Here is a 21,817-nt window from a genome sequence, read left to right as displayed (position 1 = left end):
AAAAACTACATTTACATGTATATATTCACCTTCCGTCCTTTATCTTTCAATTCATACAACAATATACAGAGAAAATGGTAATTATTTGGGCCTAATTCGAATGGTAGAATTAATCGTGATTAATCGTGATTAATCCACAGAATCCTGTGATTAATCTGATTCCAAATTTTAATCGTTTGACAGCCCTAATTCAAACCCCTGATTCCTCCAAATGCTTATTAACCATCTATATTTCTACAGTGTCTTATATTCTCATAAAACAACAGCCCAGACTATTGACGGCCTGGATATCTTTAAACTGTGATTAATTAGATTTTATTTTTAAATAAAAATGTCAGCCTCAGGTGATACATCTGAAATAATGCACACACACTTTAATCAGTGTATATATAATGTGAAGACAATATGTAAGGATGCCAACTTTTATGGTTAAAATGAGCCTACCCTGACTTTAGGATGAGACTTGAACATATGCTGCCAACATAAATCAGGGCCAGCATCTGTGGGAGTTTACCCCAGCTTCTGCTCTCACTGTTCCGCCCTAGCTCTCCCTGATCCATTTGGCTGTTAATGAATAAATAAAATCCCTCTTTATAGTCTTTATAGAGTACTTTGGTGCTTTAAGGAGGGGACTTTCTATCAATGTTTCCAAAGTGCAATTTGCTATCACCGCTCCTCCATTGTTAAATGAGGACTTACTGAGCAACTTGGAGAAATTCTTTTAACAAGGTGATCAAATCGAAAAAAGGGAACTAATATGAAATTTCTCTTTTTTGTTGCATTTAGTTCTTTCGAATAACATATTTGTGAGTGTTGCAGCGTGAAAATACAGGCATGCCATATCCTTCAATTGAAAAAATTATAAAAATAACTCACCCTTATTTCCATGCCCTCTTTTTTGCCATCCCATGCCCAGCTGCGCTTGGTGAAGTAGTTGACTGTGGCAAACTCAATCAAGGCAGAGAAGACAAAGGCATAGCACACAGCCATGAACCAGTCCATGGCGGTAGCATAGGCCACCTTAGGAAGGGAGTTTCTAGCACTGATGCTCAGGGTGGTCATGGTAAGGACAGTGGTGACCCCTGAGGATAGAATGTAAAGATCAGTTAATTGGTTGGTTGATTAGTTGATAGATAGACTGTTCTTTTTTTTTTTTTTTTTTTCAATATGGGTCAAATTGTGCATAGGTTTTGCCATCAAGGCCATAAGTGGTGAAAACAGTTTAGTGGTTATGGAAACAGGAAGTTGTGTGCCTCTTTAAAACCGTTCAGGAGAACCTTTAGACAGGCTTAAGCCTCTCAGTCCCCGGTCTCCATCTATTAGCCTGCTAGCATGCCAGCCTGCAGCTCAGCCGGCAAGCATGATATCAGAAAACTTTTTTTTAACTACCTTACAGCCCACTAAAAATCTGCTTGCCATGTGGTTGGTAAGCCTAGAAATTGTGGGTCCACATGCTAGCTAGGTTGTGGCTAGCAGGTCCCCTGACATCTGGCAGTCACCGTGGGAGTGAATTCAGACAGGGATGTGTATAACATTTTTTGCGGCACTATTCAGTGCCTCCGGGTCCATTGTGACTTATCCTCTTGTCCCATAGTGACTGATTCTCTGGGTCACACAGTGACTGATTTCCTGCGTCCCACAGTCACTGATTCTCCAAGCTCACCAGTGACTGAGCAACATAGCTCCCCAGTTACACTGCCTCCGTGTGCCTCCGCTGGTAATCCCCAGGCAATCCTGTCGGGGGTCCCTGCCAGCAGCCGCCTGTCCCTTGCACAATCCTGATTCCCTGCCTGATTTTCTTGAATCTATTAGGAAGTTCCCAGGCCACATGTAAACTTGCCCGTCTCATGTATTGCCTCGTTTCCACCGAGCAGAGCGGACTTTATTTTGGCTTTTCATTTGGCAAAAGTTGGGTAGGGTGAACTATGAGCTTTTCTGTACTCCTCCATTGGGGTACCGGTCGTTTGAAAGGGTGCCGAAAAGGTGGAGCTACACACTGCTGTCTGTTGATTGGTCGAAAGAATCATGTCCGCATTAAACCGCCGTGTGAGTGAAAAGAGTCTTGTGTTTTGGAGTAAAATGTCGGCGCAGCACTCTGTTTATTGTTTGGTGTTTTCGAGTTTGCCCTACTGTGGATGTGAAGAACATCTGCCTGAGTCCTTCTAACCCTTGATACTGAGCATTTCCTTCAGCTCTCATTCTGTCGCTGACGGCAGCAAATGGACAAATTCACATCGGCAAAAGTGAAAAGAGTCTTGTGTTTTGAAGTAAAATGTCGGCGCGGCACTCTGTTTATTGTTTGGTGTTTTTCCGCTTCATTAAATAATCAGTGGGCTACACTGTGTCCCACTGCTGCAATCTCACGTAGCTGCCGAGGCGAGCGCTGTACGCTCACTGTCTCTGTCGGCTTGCACGAGCAGTCTCTGTGCATTTACTGGCGTAATACGCTCACAACACGGGGAATAAATATAGAAGCGGCTGGTGTGGGCAAGCAAAAATGAGAGAACGCTGGCTTGACCGCATTCGTTCCGCAGCCCGATACTTTTGACCCATATTCTACCATAAGGGTCGGCGTTGGAAACACAACCCAGATTTTTAAAAGTGAGCTGTCCCGCTCTGAGCCGCTCCGACCCGATCCGCTCTGCTCGGTGGAAACGAGGCATATGTCTGTACTTGGGTCCAATCCTCGTGCTGCTTCAATTTTAACGTAGATGCCCTTGCAAAGCTGTGTCTAAAGATTCTACGATGTCCAAAATCTCTACAATAAAAAACAAATGGTTGTGAGCGTTTTGCATTTGATCAAACAAGTTAGAGGCAGTAGATTTAAACAACGGTTTTGCGTGTGGATGTATAAGATAATGTGCAGCAGCCTCCCTCTACTAAAATTAATTAATCTGTAAAAGTGTAATTTGGCATATAATCTTTCAATCTTTTTTGCAAATAGTTTCCCATCCTGGCCTTTCCATTCAGTGCTGCTGGGAATGAAATGTGGGTCAGACAATGGTCGCCCATCCAACCACAAAAAAAGCAATCACTTCATCTGTTCCAATCTTACATCACAGGGAGGTCAACTCATTAAGTCATGGGTGAGAAATTAGAATTTGTGACAAAAAGACAGAGATTGATTTATTTTCTAATACTACATTTTCATAACTATATTCACTCATTTTAACTGTGCCATTTTTTCTTTTTGATTGTGGTATTACTCCTTACAGAGGGAAAGTTATTAGCACATTGTTAATTAAAGGGTTACTGATGAATTGCTTTTGGATAATTTAAGGACATATTGGCGCTTTCACACCAACGCAAAATCTGAGCTAGTTCGGAGCTAGAGCCCAGTTAGAGACAGTTTTTAGGTATCACACCGCCAGAAAGCCGGCTCTGGGCTGGAAAAACTGGTGCCAGCCCAGCTCCAGGTTTGAGCTGGGCTAGAAAATGTGAACCGCCTACGTCAGGGGGCCAGGGGAGGGATTATCCTGACCAACTAGACCAACTCAAACCTCATGCCCGCCATATTTAAAAACACTGCTACTATGAGACGTAAACACAACATAATTACCGAACGTAGCGATCAAATCGACTGGCGAAAATACGCTGTATGGGTCCTGTTTGGTTAACAAAGCAAAGCGAGAGGCAACACATGTAAAAATAAGACGTATCCACCGCTTTTGTTGTGCTTTACAGCTTCCCTCCTCATGTGATGGAAATTGGTCTCTAAACGTTTTATTTATTGTTTGTCTGTTTTTCAGGTGTATCTTCAATTGAAAATGTTCTTCTTGTTATGTTTGTTTGTCAGTGAAACTGAAGGAGCTGATTATTAAGAGGTGTGCATGGAAATAGGAAGCCATGACAATTTCCCTTGCTTTTGCATGCTATTCAACATATATTATCATGTGCATCTGCATCTACACAGTGTTCTTAATTTCCAATTCAAAATGTTAAAAACAAGCATCTAATCTTTAGTGTGTGGTGATATAAACAGACACACTGTTGTCAACATGAATGGTGCTAGACACAGTGAATCTATTATTCAAAATTCAGAGGGAAGATAACACAGCCAACGTATGCAGTTCAGTCCTTTTCAATTAATAGCCATATATCATATTTGTGTTTGTTAAATATAAGATACTCCTTTACACGCTTGGATTCGTTTCACAGTTTTACATCATCTTTATTAACAGTGACACTGTTTTCTGATACAGAATTTGTGATTCGACCCATTGCCATTTCCCCCCGAAACTTGCTACTATGGCATACTGATCTGACCCTAATTCAGAGTCAATGTTGCCTTGTTGAGAGTACCTATATTTAAAAAATGTCTGGTTCTTTCTAAATCAGCACATGTTATGTGAGTCACATCACGTCAAAGCAGTCTGGCTGTTAATATAGTTGACAAAGCAGTCCAACATCCTCGTCAAGAGATACAACACCTCGTCTATCACCTGCCGCACTTTCCCAATTTTATACTTTCCAACTTTGCTTCCACCTCTCTTTGATTTATTAGTATTTGCAGGTTGGGGAAAGTCAATACTGCCATAAAAGCTTCATGGCAGTACTCATTCATTCATCCATGTGCACCTCAAATGCACCAAGCTATGTCTTGTGCATTGTTCTGTTACTTTTAAACTGGAACCTTTTTTGGCCCTCGTTTTGCATTGAACTATTTTGCAGTTTGCTGAATCATCTGAGAACAACTGCAGCTCTGCATATTTGCTTTGCTTTTACCTCATACTTCCAAATGCTTCTCCAAAGGATCTAAGCTGTTTAATTAGTCATGTAGTGCATTTTTGTGAGTTGTGTTATAAAAACCCAGGATGGCACTCACCAAATACAGTGCGAGCTGGAACCGATTCTCTGTTTAGCCAGAAGGAGACTTGAGACAGTATGACAGTCATGATGCACGGGAGGTAGGTTTGAATCACAAAATAGCCAATTTTCCTTTTCAAATGGAAATATGTTGTCATCACTACATATTCTCCTGTGGGACAGAGAGAAAAACAGAAAGAGATAGGGAGAGAAAAACACGTCATAGTTATAAACACAGCTATGCCCAGTTGGGAGCAACATAAGCTGAAATATTCAAAGGTAAGATTTATCACATACAGGTCCTTCTCATATAATTAGCATATTGTGATAAAGTTGATTATTTTCCATAATGTAATGATAATAATTGAACTTTCATATATTTTAGATTCATTGCACACCAACTGAAATATTTCAGGTCTTTTGTTGTTTTAATACTGATGATTTTGGCATACAGCTCATGAAAACCCCAAATTCCTATCTCAAAAAATTTGCATATCATGAAAAGGTACTCTAAACGAGCTCTTAACCTAATCATCTGAATCAACTAATTAACTCTAAACACCTGCAAAAGATTCCTGAGGCTTTTAAAAACTCCCAGCCTGGTTCATTACTCAAAACCGCAATCATGGGTAAGACTGCCGACCTGACTGCTGTCCAGAAGGCCATCATTGACACCCTCAAGCAAGAGGGTAAGACATTTCTGAGCGAATAGGCTGTTCCCAGAGTGCTGTATCAAGGCACCTCAGTGGGAAGTCTGTGGGAAGGAAAAAGTGTGGCAGAAAACGCTGCACAACCAGAAGAGGTGACCGGACCCTGAGGAGGATTGTGGAGAAGGGCCGATTCCAGACCTTGGGGGACCTGCGGAAGCAGTGGACTGAGTCTGGAGTAGAAACATCCAGAGCCACCGTGCACAGGCGTGTGCAGGAAATGGGCTACAGGTGCCGCATTCCCCAGGTCAAGCCACTTTTGAACCAGAAACAGCGGCAGAAGCGCCTGACCTGGGCTACAGAGAAGCAGCACTGGACTGTTGCTCAGTGGTCCAAAGTACTTTTTTCAGATGAAAGCAAATGTTGCATGTCATTCGGAAATCAAGGTGCCAGAGTCTGGAGGAAGACTGGGGAGAAGGAAATGCCAAAATGCCTGAAGTCCAGTGTCAAGTACCCACAGTCAGTGATGGTCTGGGGTGCCATGTCAGCTGCTGGTGTTGGTCCACTGTGTTTTATCAAAGGCAGGGTCAATGCAGCTAGCTATCAGGAGATTTTGGAGCACTTCATACTTCCATCTGCTGAAAAGCTTTATGGAGATGAAGATTTCATTTTTCAACAAGACCTGGCACCTGCTCACAGTGCCAAAACCACTGGTAAATGGTTTACTGACCATGGTATTACTGTGCTCAATTGGCCTGCCAACTCTCCTGACCTGAACCCCATAGAGAATCTGTGGGATATTGTGAAGAGGAAGTTGAGAGACACCAGACCCAACACTGTGGATGAGCTTAAGGCCGCTATCGAAGCATCCTGGGCCTCCATAACACCTCAGCAGTGCCACAGGCTGATTGCCTCCATGCCACGCCGCATTGAAGCAATCATTTCCCGAACAAGTATTGAGTGCATAACTGAACATAATTATTTGAAGGTTGACTTTTTTGTATTAAAAACACTTTTCTTTTATTGGTCGGATGAAATATGCTAATTTTTTGAGATAAGGATTTTTGGTTTTTCTTAACTTTTTTGCCAAAATCATCAATATTAAAACAATAAAAGGCTTGAACTACTTCAGTTGTGTGTAATGAATCTAAAATATATGAAAGTCTAATGTTTATCAGTACATTACAGAAAATATTGAACTTTATCACAATATGCTAATTATATGAGAAGGACCTGTATATAACATTAACATGCACTGGCACCATCAAAGTAGCTCAAAGAATTGTCTTCAGTCCTATAGATAAGATTTGAATCGCCATGTGCTTAGAAATATCTAAAATATCCGGTTGCCAACAAAGGCAAAATACACACGTAATAACCAAAACAAATGCGATGGACAGTTACTGCAACCCCCCCATTAAACCCCCCCCCCCCCCCCATACAATTTTTTTTGAAAGAGTGGAAATAAATGAAATCACAGAGGCCATCACTGACTTGAGTTTTTTGAAGTGAATTTGATGGTACAATTGTCCTCTGAATGAGAGGAGCGGGAGGTCATGGGAAAGCATGATGGAGAAAATCTTGAGTTGAGGTTCAAATGATAACACAATAAGGTACTGCAGGTCTGGGAGTTGAGTTTCTCCAAAGTCGCTCCTTTTAAGGTATCAAAAGAAAATTAAATGAGGTAGAAAATACCACTACAAAATATGTTTGTAATACATATTAAACAGCAACAAACGTATCATTTAATTTGTGTGATTATTATTTTAGAGATAGTTAGGTAATACTAAGCCATTGATTCTCTAAATATAGATTTTCAGTGGACTATTCCTTAAAAAACATATTTATATGTTCTTCTAGTTTGCCCTACTGTGGATGTGAAGAACATCTGCCTGAGTCCTTCTAACCCTTGATGCTGAGCATTTCCTTCAGCTCTGACGGCAGCAAATGGACAAATTCACATCTCCCTTAAGCACCAGCTCTCATTGCCATGTCTGTAATCTGTGTTGCAAAGATATGAGGAAAACAGTCTCTTCCTCCCTGAGGTGTTTTTTTCTGAGCAGATCCTAACCAGAGCTGAACTGTCTCAAATCCATTTCCTCCCATCCCTCGGCTCGCTGTAGTCCATTAGATTTAAAGTTTAAAGAAATACGTTTTTTATTCATCCACAAGCTGAACAAGTTTATGAAAGCAACTGTGTTGACTCCACCTTGAATTGTATTACTTGTAGCCAGACCTTGGTTTGTACCTCAAAATACCCCTGCAGTTCGCTTGAATTATTGTTACACCACCGAAGCGTCCTTTGTTACACAAAAGCTTTCAACACACTGTTTGCTCACAGGAAAACCGGCTAGTAGTCCACGCATTTTGTGAGAAAATAGGCATGGACCTCCCAAAAATTACAACAGAAACTATTTCAACTGTTTTTGTCTGATGAATATGTAACTAATAACATAGTAAAAGTCCTGAATAATCCTAGTGGTGGAAAGTTCTTTTCTAAGGGGTTTCTTAAATGTCCTAAACCGGATGACCAGTGTGGCTCAGTTGTGAGCTATGTACTGTAGTTTCACTTCAGTAACTAGCATCTGTCCCACTGAAGCAACCTTTTATCTATAGCTTTTTCCATTTCCTGTAAATTGCAACTGCTATTAAACACAGCACTTTGCCTGAGGTGGTGAACTATGATATATTATCAGTTAATTTCCATGAATTTTGTTGTTAGTGAATGTCAATACCCAGCCCAAACCTTGTTATTTCATCCCTTTATGCTGAAATGCTACCGTAAGGTTAAAGCCACTCCGTGGGGAAACAAAGAAAGTGATTCGATTGTGTGTGACAGATAAAAGGATTCTGCAGCAGTGTTGACGCCGAGAGTTTCAGATCAAATGAATATAAAATCAACTACATGGGCTGGCATATTTTCTTTTAATTTTCTGCTTATTAAAGTTGACTCTGGGCTGTAGCCAAAAACAGAATAATGGTAATATACCACACCTCTTCATATTATGTTTGTAAATATGCTGAATGGTTTCCCCCGAAAACTGATAAGTCATAATTTTCTCGATGGACAAATAATACAAGCGGAATCGAAATTCGAAAAAGGTGCGGACTGTTACTTTATGAAAACACACAAACAAGTGCATAAATAAGAGTTTACTGTATGTTTCAAAGGTAGGAGTTCCTTAAGCAGAATAGATTTTGGCAAACACTGTCAAACTGCTATGAAATCTTGAGAAAAATACTGAACTATCACTTTTCACTTAACACACCAAATTTGATTTTATTGAAATTCTGCTGTATTCTGCTGTCTGGGCTGAGGATGGCATATTGTGTACCTGTGCTGGAGCTGATGGTTTCTTTGCCAATAACGTGCCCAAGTAAGTCATACTGGTTCAGCCTGGAGCCATCCTCTGCGACGGCAACAGACCTCTCGTCTCCCTGGGTCCATAGGTAGATCACCTCATGTTTGGTGTAAGCATCTGGGCAACGGAGAGAGGGTGAAAGAACAGGAACCGACGTGTGAGGCTTCTATTGTATGTTTTTGTAAAGATGATCAACATTCTTTGTGACAAAAAGGGGCTGCAGTAAAGTAAATTGTTGAGCTAAGTACTTTTAATTTTTTTATTGAAAGGGCTACAGCGCCATCTAGAATAGCAGAGTCAGCTATGCTACGGCCATTTATCCGATTCTCTGAAAGGCCATGTATACTCAGACAAGTGACTCGGTCCGTTCGAGTGGCAAAATCGGTATATGGCTTAATCCAATCTAGTTGTCCCATGGAAATGCACTGAGTGTGTGTAAGTTTTTTCTTTTAGTTGTTGATAACTGAAATATATAGAATATTGAATGCATTGCAAAGGAATTTTCGACCAGCAAACATCAGCATGTTATCATTGTGATTTAGAGCATATTGGCAAATTGATGTTAGAATTTAGCTCAAAGCACCACTGTATGGTACTTGGTACAGGCTCACAGAGCTGCTAGCACGGCCGTAGACTCTAGGGTAAGAAGGGATTTTTTTGCAAAAAATTAAAACTTCTCATGATAGTTAAGTGTAGTTTTAGTCCTCTGAAGTTTTTCCGGGACCATTAAGGCGCCTGACACCTTCAGAGAACAAGCACCACTGTTTCTGCAGTGCGATTTCATATCAAACTCTTCATTTAAACTCTTGTTTTATTGTGACCATTTGGGCTGACTTACAACTTCCAAATTTCAGAGGACAGGCGTGCGCATCCATTGGGAAATCCTCCAGGTGCATTGGGCACTCAGCATGAATGGTCAACCTGAGGGGGGCAGAGGGAGAGACAGGGAGAGACAATACTACACCAGTCAGGCTGCAGTACGGACACCAGAAACATGAGTGCATTATCATTGACCAAAATTTGTAGTCAGGCTTGATATCATTGTATCTTGAAGGAAATCAATGTCTCTATTTTTGTTGTTTTTTATGTGACACAGTAATTACTTCAACAGCTTAGTACTATGCTCATTATTAAGCCACTGTGTGTATGTTTGGGAAAAATATGTGTTCTCAGTCCATTTCCCTCTTGCCACCAGTGGTAAAATGATTGTTCAGCTGACTGACAACAAAGAAAAATTCTCCACAGAGTACCAGAGTTTATTTCCTTTGGTCAGGTGGCTGAAGTGGTGCATAGTTTCTCACTAATTCATGTTCAATCAACATGAGGATTACATTTTCTGAGTTAAAAAAAAACTGAGTTGCTCATTAATGAAACACAAACTGGGTTGAAGTAACTTAATTACTACATTTACAGTCCATGCATTAATCGAAAATGTTTTATTTGAGCGACCAGGATAGAAACAAAATATACGGGCAAGTAAATACAGTTAGTGTAAATGTAATGCTCCTATGTGGAACATGTCAGTGAAAAAGAACATAGTTTTATCACTTCTTCAGGTTAATCCTTTATTAGTTATTGTAATAATGTTTATGTAAACTTTATATGAAGAGCATATTGGGAAAAAAACGTATTTCATGAGTAGATCTAGTTTTTCTCACTATCGTAAACACTGTTCCATGATGCTCAATGTTTGTTTCAGCCACAGTATTAAACCTAGTAACGTATGTGGGCCGCTTCTGCTGACTTCTAATGACTTATTGTTTCTAATTACCTCCTTATGATGCACTTTACACTCTCTTGGCTGCTCTCTGGTGCTGCCTCGTTACTGATAAGTGGCTCAGTAACTTCTCAAATGAATACAATACACATACATCAAATGTGAGAAGCACACCGCTGCATATCATACAGTGCTTAAACTGGCAACAAAATTAATCTCATTCTTAAACTGTACTGACATTCTGACGGAAACAAATGCAAAAAAAAAGTTCTTACATTTAAAGATTACAGATAACACAATTAGAATGACTTTGATCAAAGACAACAAAGCAAGCTGTCTTTGTGCAATGGCAAAACGTCACATTAAATATTAAGAAAACAAGGCTAAGATTACAACCATGCATATCAGTGCTTTAAGCAACATGCTAACATGATAACACTAGCTGTGCTAACCTCAAATTATTATGTTAAGCAGATTACATTTTAGTTAAGCATGATAGCATGCTAACATTTCTTAATAACCACTTAATATAAAGAACAGTTGAGGCTGATGCAGATGTAATTCATTTTGCAGGTTTGATCCATTAACCAAAATATGATATTGAAATGTTGACGTGTTAGTGACGCTGGATAAAAACTGACAGGATCCGTAAATTCTTACAGTCCATCGGAGACATTAATGTCTTTACAAAATTTCATGGCATTTGATAATGTTGGAATAGCAGAAAATAGAAGTGTCAATCTCATGGTGCAGCTAGATGAAATGTTATGGGATCACCAAATCGCCTAATATTCATGGTATGGGGACCATAAATGTCAGAATTTTTTTTATTGAAAATCCATCCAAGTTATTGAGATACTTCAGTCAGGACCAAAGTGGTGGGACGACCCAAACTGCATTCCCTGTAGTCATGCCACTAATGTTATATATAGGCTATATATTAGTTCAGCATATTAGTTTTCCATATACCGTACTGAAAATAACACATTTTCAAAATCCAACATTTTAAGTGTGTAATTCAAGGCAGCATTGCTCCAACTCTAGTTGCACAGCAGTGAGTGTTTGGTCATGCATCATTGGTCCAGTGGTTCCATCACTCTGCACTGGATATCCCCAAATATGGTAGTGTCTTTTGTATTTGTTTTTAGTGGTTCATAAGCTCCTGAGTCTATTTTGTGGATTTAAGAAAAAATAAATTAAGCTAAAGCTTTCAACAAAAACTTTACACCACTGCCTTTGATAAGTAGACTACATTCAAAGCTTTATGTGATTTAATATTCTCTATCAGGGAAACAGAATTGCTTCAGTAAACACAGAGAGCTTGAATGAAAATGGGGTGAACTGAGAGAGTGATAAATTCTTGCACACAAAAACAAGAGTGTAGCAGCAGTGGCAGACACTACCAGCTTCCTCAATTTACCAAAAAGAAGCAATCCTGCTGTGGCCTTTGCAGCATGTCGACAGCAGATGCTGTCGGCATGCTGATTAAAAGGATTTGAGCAGTTGTTTAGTCAAGAAATGTAGCTTTAAATAAAATAGATATGTGATGAACTGGTTTAAACAAAGCTTTTGGCTTTTACAAGGCAGAGGCTCATCATGCTTTGCTTCATCATACACCTTTATCATCTTACCATACGTTTACTAGGTTATGTAAACATATTAGCCCTTGTAATACTCCATTAGAGCCCAGATTTCTTTGCTGGCCTTGGCAGAATTGCCAATGCATCAAATCTGCTCATGTGGGACTACAAAATAAAATTGTTTCACTGTCTTATTTTCACCCTTGCAAATCAATCCTGACCTAGTGGACAAGCATCATAAATATATTAATGTTCAAGTGTTGCAGGGCTGCAGGGAAGGCTGGTTGATTGACAGATTAGACGGGTGGAGCTGCCTGGAAGGCCCTAACTCTAACCCTAACCATAACCCTAATCCTAACCTTAACAGTGGTCCTCTCAACAGTGCCTTCCAGGCAGCTGCCTTGGAGGCTCCGTTGGGAGGACTAAACACCAATTGTGACCGACGTGGTTGCTGATATACAGTGCATTTTAGGAGCAACATATCCACACTTACAATCCTTAATGAAGTGAAAATCCTTTGAGTCGTCTGTTCGCTCTCTGTGGCTGCAAGTCAGTAATCTGACACGGACAGATGAAATGATCCAGGTAGCTGCTGCATCAGCTCCCCACAAGTTTATGATTAATCCCCTGACTTTTCATCCAGCATGAGGTTGACATATGTGGCTTTAAGTGAAATGTCTCAACAACTATTTGATGAATTGCCCTTACATTTGGTAAAGACTTTCATGTCCCTGTCATGATGAAGTGAAATTACTTTGGTTATCCTCCGACTCTTAATCCAGCAACATCAGCAAGTCAAACTGTCTGTGCAGTTTGTTCACTTAAGTTTGTAAGTACATGCTCACAAAACTCCTAACATGGCTGTATTGACTCCTTACTGTTGTTAAAGTACAATTAGAAAAAAAAGTGGAGGTGTTGACTGGGAGTCATTTCACATGTGGCTCACCTCATCGTGTAGAGAAGTGTTCCGTTGTCAACTAGTCGCAGCAGTTTGTTAGGAGTTGTCATGTTGTGGGCCACAGACTTCTTCCCGTTGTGAAAAAAGGTATCAGGAGTCCAGATCTTACTGGCCAGAAGGTTGTTGAGCGGTAAAACCTGCATGGGCCCGTCAAACTTCAGCCTCTCGTCCCTCCAACTCTGACGGAAGAACACATCGATGGTGTACTCCTGAGGGGGAAGAGCATGGCAAAGGATTAAATGGCAAGATAGCAGTTAACAGATTTATGACACGGAGCTGGTTACGCTGAGGTAAACCATTTAATTGTTAATATTTATATATCTAATATACGTATACTATTTATATGTAAACCTTTTAACATTCAATAGAAATTTTTTTTATGGCAAACATTTTCACCTTAATCATAAATAACAATTACATACATGCATTCCATGTATGTGAGCCATATCCAGGGCCTATTCAGGCATCTTCTAATCACTCCTCTGTTAACAATCTAGTGTTTATATTTCAAATCCATAACCATGGACTGAGATACAAAGGAGTGTCGGCGATACACCTTGTTTCACGTTTAAATAATTTGCTGGGAAGTAAATACAATTAAAGGAATGCAGGAAATAGCCAGTCAAAAGGAATTTATTTCACATTATTCATTCTCAGTGTCCTAGCAACAGACTTCCTTCATCTGCTGTGCCCACAGCGACTGTGCAGACTGAATGCAGCCGCCTTAACAGACTGAGATAGAAGTAAGTCGTCCTCATCTTGCACAACGGCACACATTATTGGCGATCGATAAAATCACAGGGGATGTGTTTCTCTCTTTTTCTCTTTGGGTTTTTTTCTCATTTGGTGAAAGGGCGTACTGTCACACACTCACCATTGATCGGTAACTGTCCTCTACCTCAGTGAAAAAACTGAATGTCATATTTCACTGTGGCTCTAACAAGAGGAAGCCATCATCCTCAGCAGGAGAGGCGTACAGCTTCCACTCAGCACATCACACGGCTCCTCTAAACAGGGCAGGATGGACGCCTGTTAACTGATGTGATTGACCTCCTGGCTGCCCGCACGCTTACAGTGCCACAAACAATTCCGCAGCATCTGTCCTCACAACAGCTCTCTTAACAAAGCCCGCAGAGAGCTTCACAGACAGATAAAAGCAGCAGTGTGACACACAAATGTTTCCCCTCGACAACTTCGGTTTCTCCTCCCACTTTTTGACTGATGTTCCCCATTACATTTTGGGCAATGTTTGAGGTGTCTATTATCTCTATAAAAGTAATCGATCTACTTTAACACTAATTGTACCACTATGAGTTTGGTCATGATTTAGTTGCTCAGTGCTCGAGGTCATAAACAGAACAGATTAACACACACACACACACACACACACACACACACACACACACACACACACACACACACACACACACACACACACACACACACACACACACACACACACACACACACACACACACACACACACACACACACACACACACACACACACACACACACACACACACACAGTGATTTATTGTTGTGTGCTGCTGCATCTTGGACCAAAACTATCCAGCAAAAGAAAAAGAGAGTTTGTTGTACCCTGGCACTAAAAGACCCTGGATTTATTTTAATTCCTATTATGATCATGTTATGCCCTTTCATTCTTCTTTTGTCTGTGAGATTGGTCAACATTGCCAAATCTCATCATAATCAGTGTTAAACATCCAATGATGAATAAGCAGACACAATTGAGCTCAGCCAAGCTGGGCAGAACCATCATTTGTTTGTTTCCTTTTGGACGGAAATATCCTGTAAACACAGGGATTAATTTGAAGATTGAAAGACAGGAATGAGGAAAAGCATCTCCACACAAGGCCAAATGGTGCAATCAGTTCAAATGCCAGCTGGGGTTCCTCCAGGGACTGAATGATTGATTTTCTCCCTTACAGAGGAGACAGAGCAGAGTTTCTACCCAACAGTCATTTTAAAATGTCTTTTTGTCTTTTCTGGCAGGCAGGATCATGAATAGATTCACTGTAGCAAACAACTGCCATTTAAATGACACTTTAAACACATTCATGGCACTTGAATGACAGTGTTACAAATAGATTCATGAATACCGAATCACTCTTCACAAAATACAATACAAATGCCTTTTATATGCTCGCATACATATTTTGGCATCCTGCCTTTTTTAGAAAGCATTTTGGAGAACATATGAAGGAAGAGAGAAAGAGAGAACACCCCATTCCATGGTCCCTGGGTGGATAACAAGTGGAATATTGGAGATAAGGCGTATGTGTCTTAAAGCACCAAGACACAGCTTAATACAGATTCAACAATCCTAAAACTATACAGTGTATACATAACAAAAAGCATTTAAAGTAACTGATAATGATCACTTTAATCATGAATCTGTTTATATGTTTAAAATATAAAAATGAAATAGTGCAAAAAGGCCCATCACTAGTTTTTATAGAGCCCAAGGTGATGTCTTGATATAGCTTGTTTTGTCTGAACTGTCAAAAACCCAACATAAGAAAATTCCCAGCAATACAAAACAGCTTTGATTTCGATGATGAATGACCCAATGCTGCGCCGATCAATATTTTTAGATTAACAACGAATCAAGAAAATGTGCGTATTGTGAAAGAAGCCACTCATAGTGACAAACCAATAGAGATACATAAGCTTGCTCTGCAGTTTCTTTCAGTTTTTTCAAAATCTTTCAGCTCATTGTTTAGATTGTGTGGCCTACAGCTTCACTGTTTTTGTTTGGGTGAATGGCTCTGATCGGCAACAGAGTTTCAGCCAATACTCTCAGATAAACCCACGGCTCATTACCTGCTCAGACACAGACAGATGGACAAAGTTAGCGACTAGCTGATGAACATATTTTTGATATTTTTTTAAAAAGCCATGCAGATGATTTTGGTCTGTATCTGCTCAATACCAAAGCAACTGTTTGCTTGTAATTTTTCTTATTGGATGCTATTCTGCCGATGGACTAACTGCCTGCTGTGGAGGTTTCACATGCCCCACATAACTAGTTTCAAATTTGGTTTACCCCACTGTTTCATTGCGGCACTCAGAAACTAGGCCGACTAGATACTTTTTATACTTTTTCTGCATTTGTTGGACAGTGTAAGAGACACACAGGAAACATGAAGAGACATCCGAAGTCAGTGATGTGTTTTTCTTTGCCTGGTGCAGTTTCTTATGATCTCAGCAGGGACACGTCCACTATACCTTCACCTATTGTAAGCTTCAAAGTACACAGTTACGCTTCTGCCTATTCCAGCATGTACCGTATCCCTGAGGTGGGGAAGTTTAAACAGAGTGAAATCAGGTTACAGTTAATGGAGGTCCCTTTAACACTAATTAATATTCTTACATGATACTTATACCAAGTCTTTTATACCCTGTGCAGGGCATAGCCCAACACACTGCATGAAGTCTGTGTTTTTAACGACCTATAACTATTAATGTGTCACTAATGTTCATAAGTCAAGGTTCATTACTGAACACTTTGTGTAAATACTGTATGATTGTCACAGTGGTACTTTGGTGGGAAAGGACTAACAAACATGTATACAAATAGGAATTATAAAACAAAAGAGGGAACAAGCATGTCAAGCACATGCAAACATATCTCGTCTGCTTATGTGTGAGTCTCAGTGGAAGAGGGAGCGGCGAAGTGAGGCAAACGATTGCAAGGCTGCTGAAGTAGTGGGAAAATGATGAGAAACAAAGGAAATGAGGAAAATGATAGGAAAGGCTGATAAGTGTGCAGTTAAGGTAGGGTGTATGTCAGACTGGGCTTAATGAGTCTAGACGTTTAAAAAAACGACAGTGTCTGGTTCTCTGATAATGGCAGGAAGGTTGTGTGTAATATCTGATTGAATAATAATGTAGCTTTTTATTTTAAATGAATGAGTTCATTAAATTCTAAACATTTAGTTATTAGACAGTGTTCATTTTAATGAAATCATCACATTTTCATTAGGTTTTACTCAACATATCAGGACATTTTAGTCAGGCTCTTGTGGTTTTACAGCCGGTGTGCATGATTTTTCTTTGTAATTTACCTGCTTAATCAAAAGCAAAATAATTTTCCATTGTCAAATATATCTATATATCTTCATATAGGCTATGAAATACAATTAACCCTAATAAGCTGTTCTGAAACAGAAAACTCTTGATTTTCTCATGTCAGGGTTTGTCAACTCAGAGTTCAGGAATAAACTCAGTATTTGTTAACCCTGATTTCTGAAACAGGCCCCTGTCCTCTTAATGACTACAATTTGATGTGCACATTTTTGTGTTTCTACATTAGGCGACTGGTTTGATTTAGTGCCCCTGACAAGATTTATAGTGCCCTAATTTATTGTGCAGACAAGAAACATCTGATATATGTGATGATGTCTTGTTTTTGACAGTAAACAGCAAACCAAAGGTAACACTCCGATAAGATGTTGGGGTGATGATTTAGGCGGCTTGCTGGAGGCAGTGTATCCATTCGACCTGGCTCTCCTGACCTTCACAATCCGGGCATTGTAATAATCAGTCAAAGATTTGATTAATGTCTTAATTACTAGTCCTTCTTGCTCTCGGGTTGTCGATTATTTTCCACTGCTTTGCTTCTCATGTGCTGTTCACCTTTTCCCTGTGAAACTGTAACCTGTGTGAGACTTGCAATGAGCTGTGAATCCCACACCAACTCCAATTATCTTCAGTGTTCGCCAGCCTCTGCAGCTCTGAGACATAAACATGTATAAGCCCTTCATTGTGCCACACCTGATTTGTACATTCTTTTCTACAAGTATACTCAGCCTAGAATAAGAAAGCAGTAAACAATTTAAGGATCTGTAGCAGTGAAGATGTTTTTGCCAGAAAAAACAACATGCATGTTTAAAATATTAGACACATTATTTAATTATGGTTATTGTGTGCAGGACTCATATTCAAAATGTAAATAGGAGAGAAAAGAAAAACAAATGATAAGAAAACAATGTCTAGCATGTGCAATCCCACCTCCTAAAATTGATGTTAATGTACTACTTAAATACTACCAAATGGTTGTTTCTTTTATAACTTCAAATTGCAGTTTTGTATTATGTTCAATGGTAGTGTCCATGAAGTGCAATGTTCTTGTACTGCACTTAAGTAGGTATTTGATCGGGGTTGATAACCGGGGTATGACTTTATAGCAAAGACCAAGGTTTGGGTGTCTTATCCTGTGTGTAGTTAATCTTATGGCATGTCCACACAGAAGTTGTTTTAGCCACATTTGTCAATTCTGTCTTATACAGATCTGAATGAACAGAAGCACTCCTATTTTAATCCATCCAGCTTTCTATACGGGCTGAAGCAAACACAAATACACAACACCCTCATCTTACAGAACCTTGGCCTGAAATTTGTATGTTGATACATTTTGGGTTAAAATTGGGACTTATCCTGGACAGTGTAGGTAATAACTAGAAAATGATCCTCTCTGTAGTTGTTTGATCAATGATGTTTTTTCAAAACACAAAATAATAGCAGGAAAGACAGGGAAATCCGTTGCTAAAAAACTAATGATATCCAACGGACTGGTAAAATAAACCCTTTTTTTTACTATAACACAATTTTTTTCACAAGATAGCCTTCATACAGAGACTGCACCACTGCAAAAGGACAATTAAAGAAATTACAGAGCAGTGAGTTGGAATTTAGTGTACTATACGCAAATAGTTTTGTGACGATTGTCTTCTGGAAGGAGACCTATTATTCACTACACAACACACATTTCTGTGAATATTTGTACATGAGTTCCTGTCAGTCTAACAACACAAGTTTCACATTAGCGCAAATTCACACAAAATGAAAGGGTGTGAAAATACAGTTCCTGCCATGACTTTGACTCTTTCCCATCTTGCTGCTGAGGCATGGGAAAAGGATTACATGAATGATGAGTGAAGAAAAGAATCAAGCTCTAATTTCATGAGAAGGTGCTCAATTGGGCTTGCAGGTTTTGGTACAAGGTCAACATGATTGATGCAGAATCGAGTAGATCTAGTTTTAGTTACACAAACCTCCCATCTGTCCCAAGGACCTTGAACTGCTTGGGCATTTTGGAGTTTGAGTTTCCTGAATTAGCAGATATTCCTAAACTGTTAACTCTCAGAGATTGTGACATCCTGGTAAAATCAAGACAACGCTGACAGCTTTGTCAAAGCAAGCTTCAGCACAGTAACTGTGACAGCCTCAATCGTTTCCCATTTCATCAGAGCAGATCTGTCAAACCCCACCATAAAACGGTTAAATCTGCTTTGACAATGCATACATGTGAATGAGATGTGACTCCATAGACAGAGAAATGGACAGAAGAAAAATCACCAGGAGTTAATGAGGGAGGAGGCCAGACTTGGTAAAACACACCCACCTACTTACCAGAGATCAGCATCAAGATCGTAAACCCGCATTCTGGGTCTTGGTGTGACACACTGCAGATATCTGCCGTGGTCAGACACAACTCTGAACATCGCATCTTGTTATAGGCCTTATATTCCAGTTTCACTCTGATTATGCACTTAGCTTGCCTCCTGTTGCGATAGTGGAACACTAAAGGCAGATGTGGCGTATTGGGGCCCAAGTGAAGACTGAACGAGTGGCCCTTAGGGTGAGCGAGTAGCAGACATTTCTGGGACACTTGATGTTACAAAGATGGGTAATTGGAACACTGGATATACACAACATAAAGTAAGGGATGCCTAGGGTAAAGAGTGTGCCCTGTCTAAGAACTCAGTTTTAACAGTTTCTCCCAGCATTTATGCTCCACATTTTAAGCCATGCAAGCGGGATGGCCCTAGGGATGGCAATGGCGATCGGATCACTCACAACTTTGGCCCAGACTTTAATATCTTAACAATGGTGGATGGATTGCCACCAAATCCAGAGGATGACGCCTAATAACGTTGGTGACCCCCTGACTTCTCATCTAGAACCACGGGCATGCCAGAATTGTAATTCATCCAGTGAAATATATGTACATCCACAAGATGGATTGGCACAATACTTTGTACTTAATTTTTCCCTGACGATATATCGCACCGACTGTTGTGATCCCCTGACTTTTCTTTTAGCACCACTAAAAGGATGAGATTTGTTGCTTTGAGTAAAATATACCAACTATTGGATGGATTTTGAAACACTCATTATTGTGTCTTCAGGATGAAATGAATGATTGATGTCAAAAACCAAAGCATTGAACAAATTGAAATGTTGACCCGATAATGGGACTAGTACCCCTTACCCACCATCGGGAACCAAGTGCCAGCTCCGGGCTGGTGCTGGGGCCAGTCAACAACTGGTGTCACCCTGGCACAAGTTATGAACCGTTTAGTTTCCCACAGACCAGAGCTGGCAAGAGAGCAACGTCATGCCGTCACTGTAAATGTCTGTGAATATCGCTGCTTTTGTGGCCAACGCTAAAGCTAGCTCTAGCTTTAAACACAACAACAGCGGTGGATACACCTTATTTTTACACGTGTTGCCTCTCGCTTTGCTTTGTAAACCAAACAGGACCCATACAGCGTATATTTGCCAGTCGATTTAATCGTTACGTTCCGTAATTATGTTTACGTCTCGCAGTAGCTGTGTTTTTAAATATGGAGGGCATGAGGTTTTTGTTGGTCTGGTTGGTCGGGATAATCCCTCCCCTGGCCCCTGACCTATGCGGTTCTTATTTCCAGTCCAGCTGAAACCTGGGGCTAGCTTGGCACCGCCCGCCTACCTACTTCCGCTCAATTTTAATTTCCCTTCAGTAGTCAGTCTGGGGCAGCGGTATATTTGCAGGTTTTCTCCTGCAGATTTTTTACCTGACCAATCAGCGAACAGAGGGAGTGGCTGAGAACAATGAGGTGCGTCAGTTTCAGTTGCAGAAGCCGGCGCATGACATACGTCTCGACCAAACGTTATGTGATTGGTCGGCAGATCCAGAGTGGCACTGTGAAGATCCAATAGTTTTAAACACCCGCCTTCAAGTGAATTTATGTTTGTCAATTGAGCGATTCCAGACCTTCTGTACAAATGAAAGGAAGTACGATGGGCTGGTAGGACCAGGCTAACCTGGGGCTGCTCTGGCACCAGTTTTTCCAGCCTTGAGCCGGCTCTCTGGCGGTGGGATACCAAAAAACTGGTTCAAACTGGGCTCTAGCTCCGAACTGGCCACGATTTTGCATTTTATTTCTGTCATTTTAGGTTGCCTTTTGAATATCTGGCCAGGGACAACGGATGTAAACTGGCGTTTTAGGCTAACTCTGGCTCACTTACAGTTTAACTGTTGATGATTAGTGTGCAATGTCCCTGAAGGGAACCAATAAATAAAATACAAATTAAATTTTGCGTTGGTGGGAAAGGGGCATAGATGAAAAAACAGATATTTAGCAGACAACACAAAAATGAGTGGCATTCCCAGCGTCCTGTACTGTCATTTATGTTTATTGCTGAATAACAAATATTACCATCCTAAAATACTAAATACTAAGATAGTGAACATGTTAAACATCAGCAAGTTACCATTATCAAGGTAGATATGTTAGCCTGTTGACATTAGCATTCAGCTAAGTACTGCTCTGCCTAGGTACAGTCGCACAGAACGGCTAGCATGGCCGTAGATTCTCATTCTTGTTGGTCATTTGTAAAAAGAAAAATCCCTTTCATCTGAAGCAGTATTTCAACAAATGTTCAGATATCGACTT

General features: G+C 40.3%; 1 protein-coding gene across 1 annotated transcript in view; it reads right to left on the bottom strand.

Annotated features, from left to right (window-relative positions):
* gabra3 (gamma-aminobutyric acid type A receptor subunit alpha3) overlaps nt 1–21,817 on the bottom strand; it is a gene marked incomplete at both ends in the record, with an annotated part of 59,867 nt that overhangs the window by 5,477 nt on the left and 32,573 nt on the right. The window contains 5 exons of the mRNA XM_080041600.1: nt 877–1,082; nt 4,826–4,978; nt 8,789–8,932; nt 9,654–9,736; nt 13,059–13,279. Coding sequence (XP_079897726.1) covers nt 877–1,082; nt 4,826–4,978; nt 8,789–8,932; nt 9,654–9,736; nt 13,059–13,279 — 807 coding nt within the window. The remainder of the gene's footprint in view (nt 1–876; nt 1,083–4,825; nt 4,979–8,788; nt 8,933–9,653; nt 9,737–13,058; nt 13,280–21,817) is intronic.

This window comes from Ammodytes marinus (assembly GCF_949987685.1).
Source record: "Ammodytes marinus genome assembly, chromosome: 14".
Classification (NCBI taxonomy): domain Eukaryota; kingdom Metazoa; phylum Chordata; class Actinopteri; order Uranoscopiformes; family Ammodytidae; genus Ammodytes; species Ammodytes marinus.
This window is presented reverse-complemented; position numbering and strand designations above follow the sequence as displayed.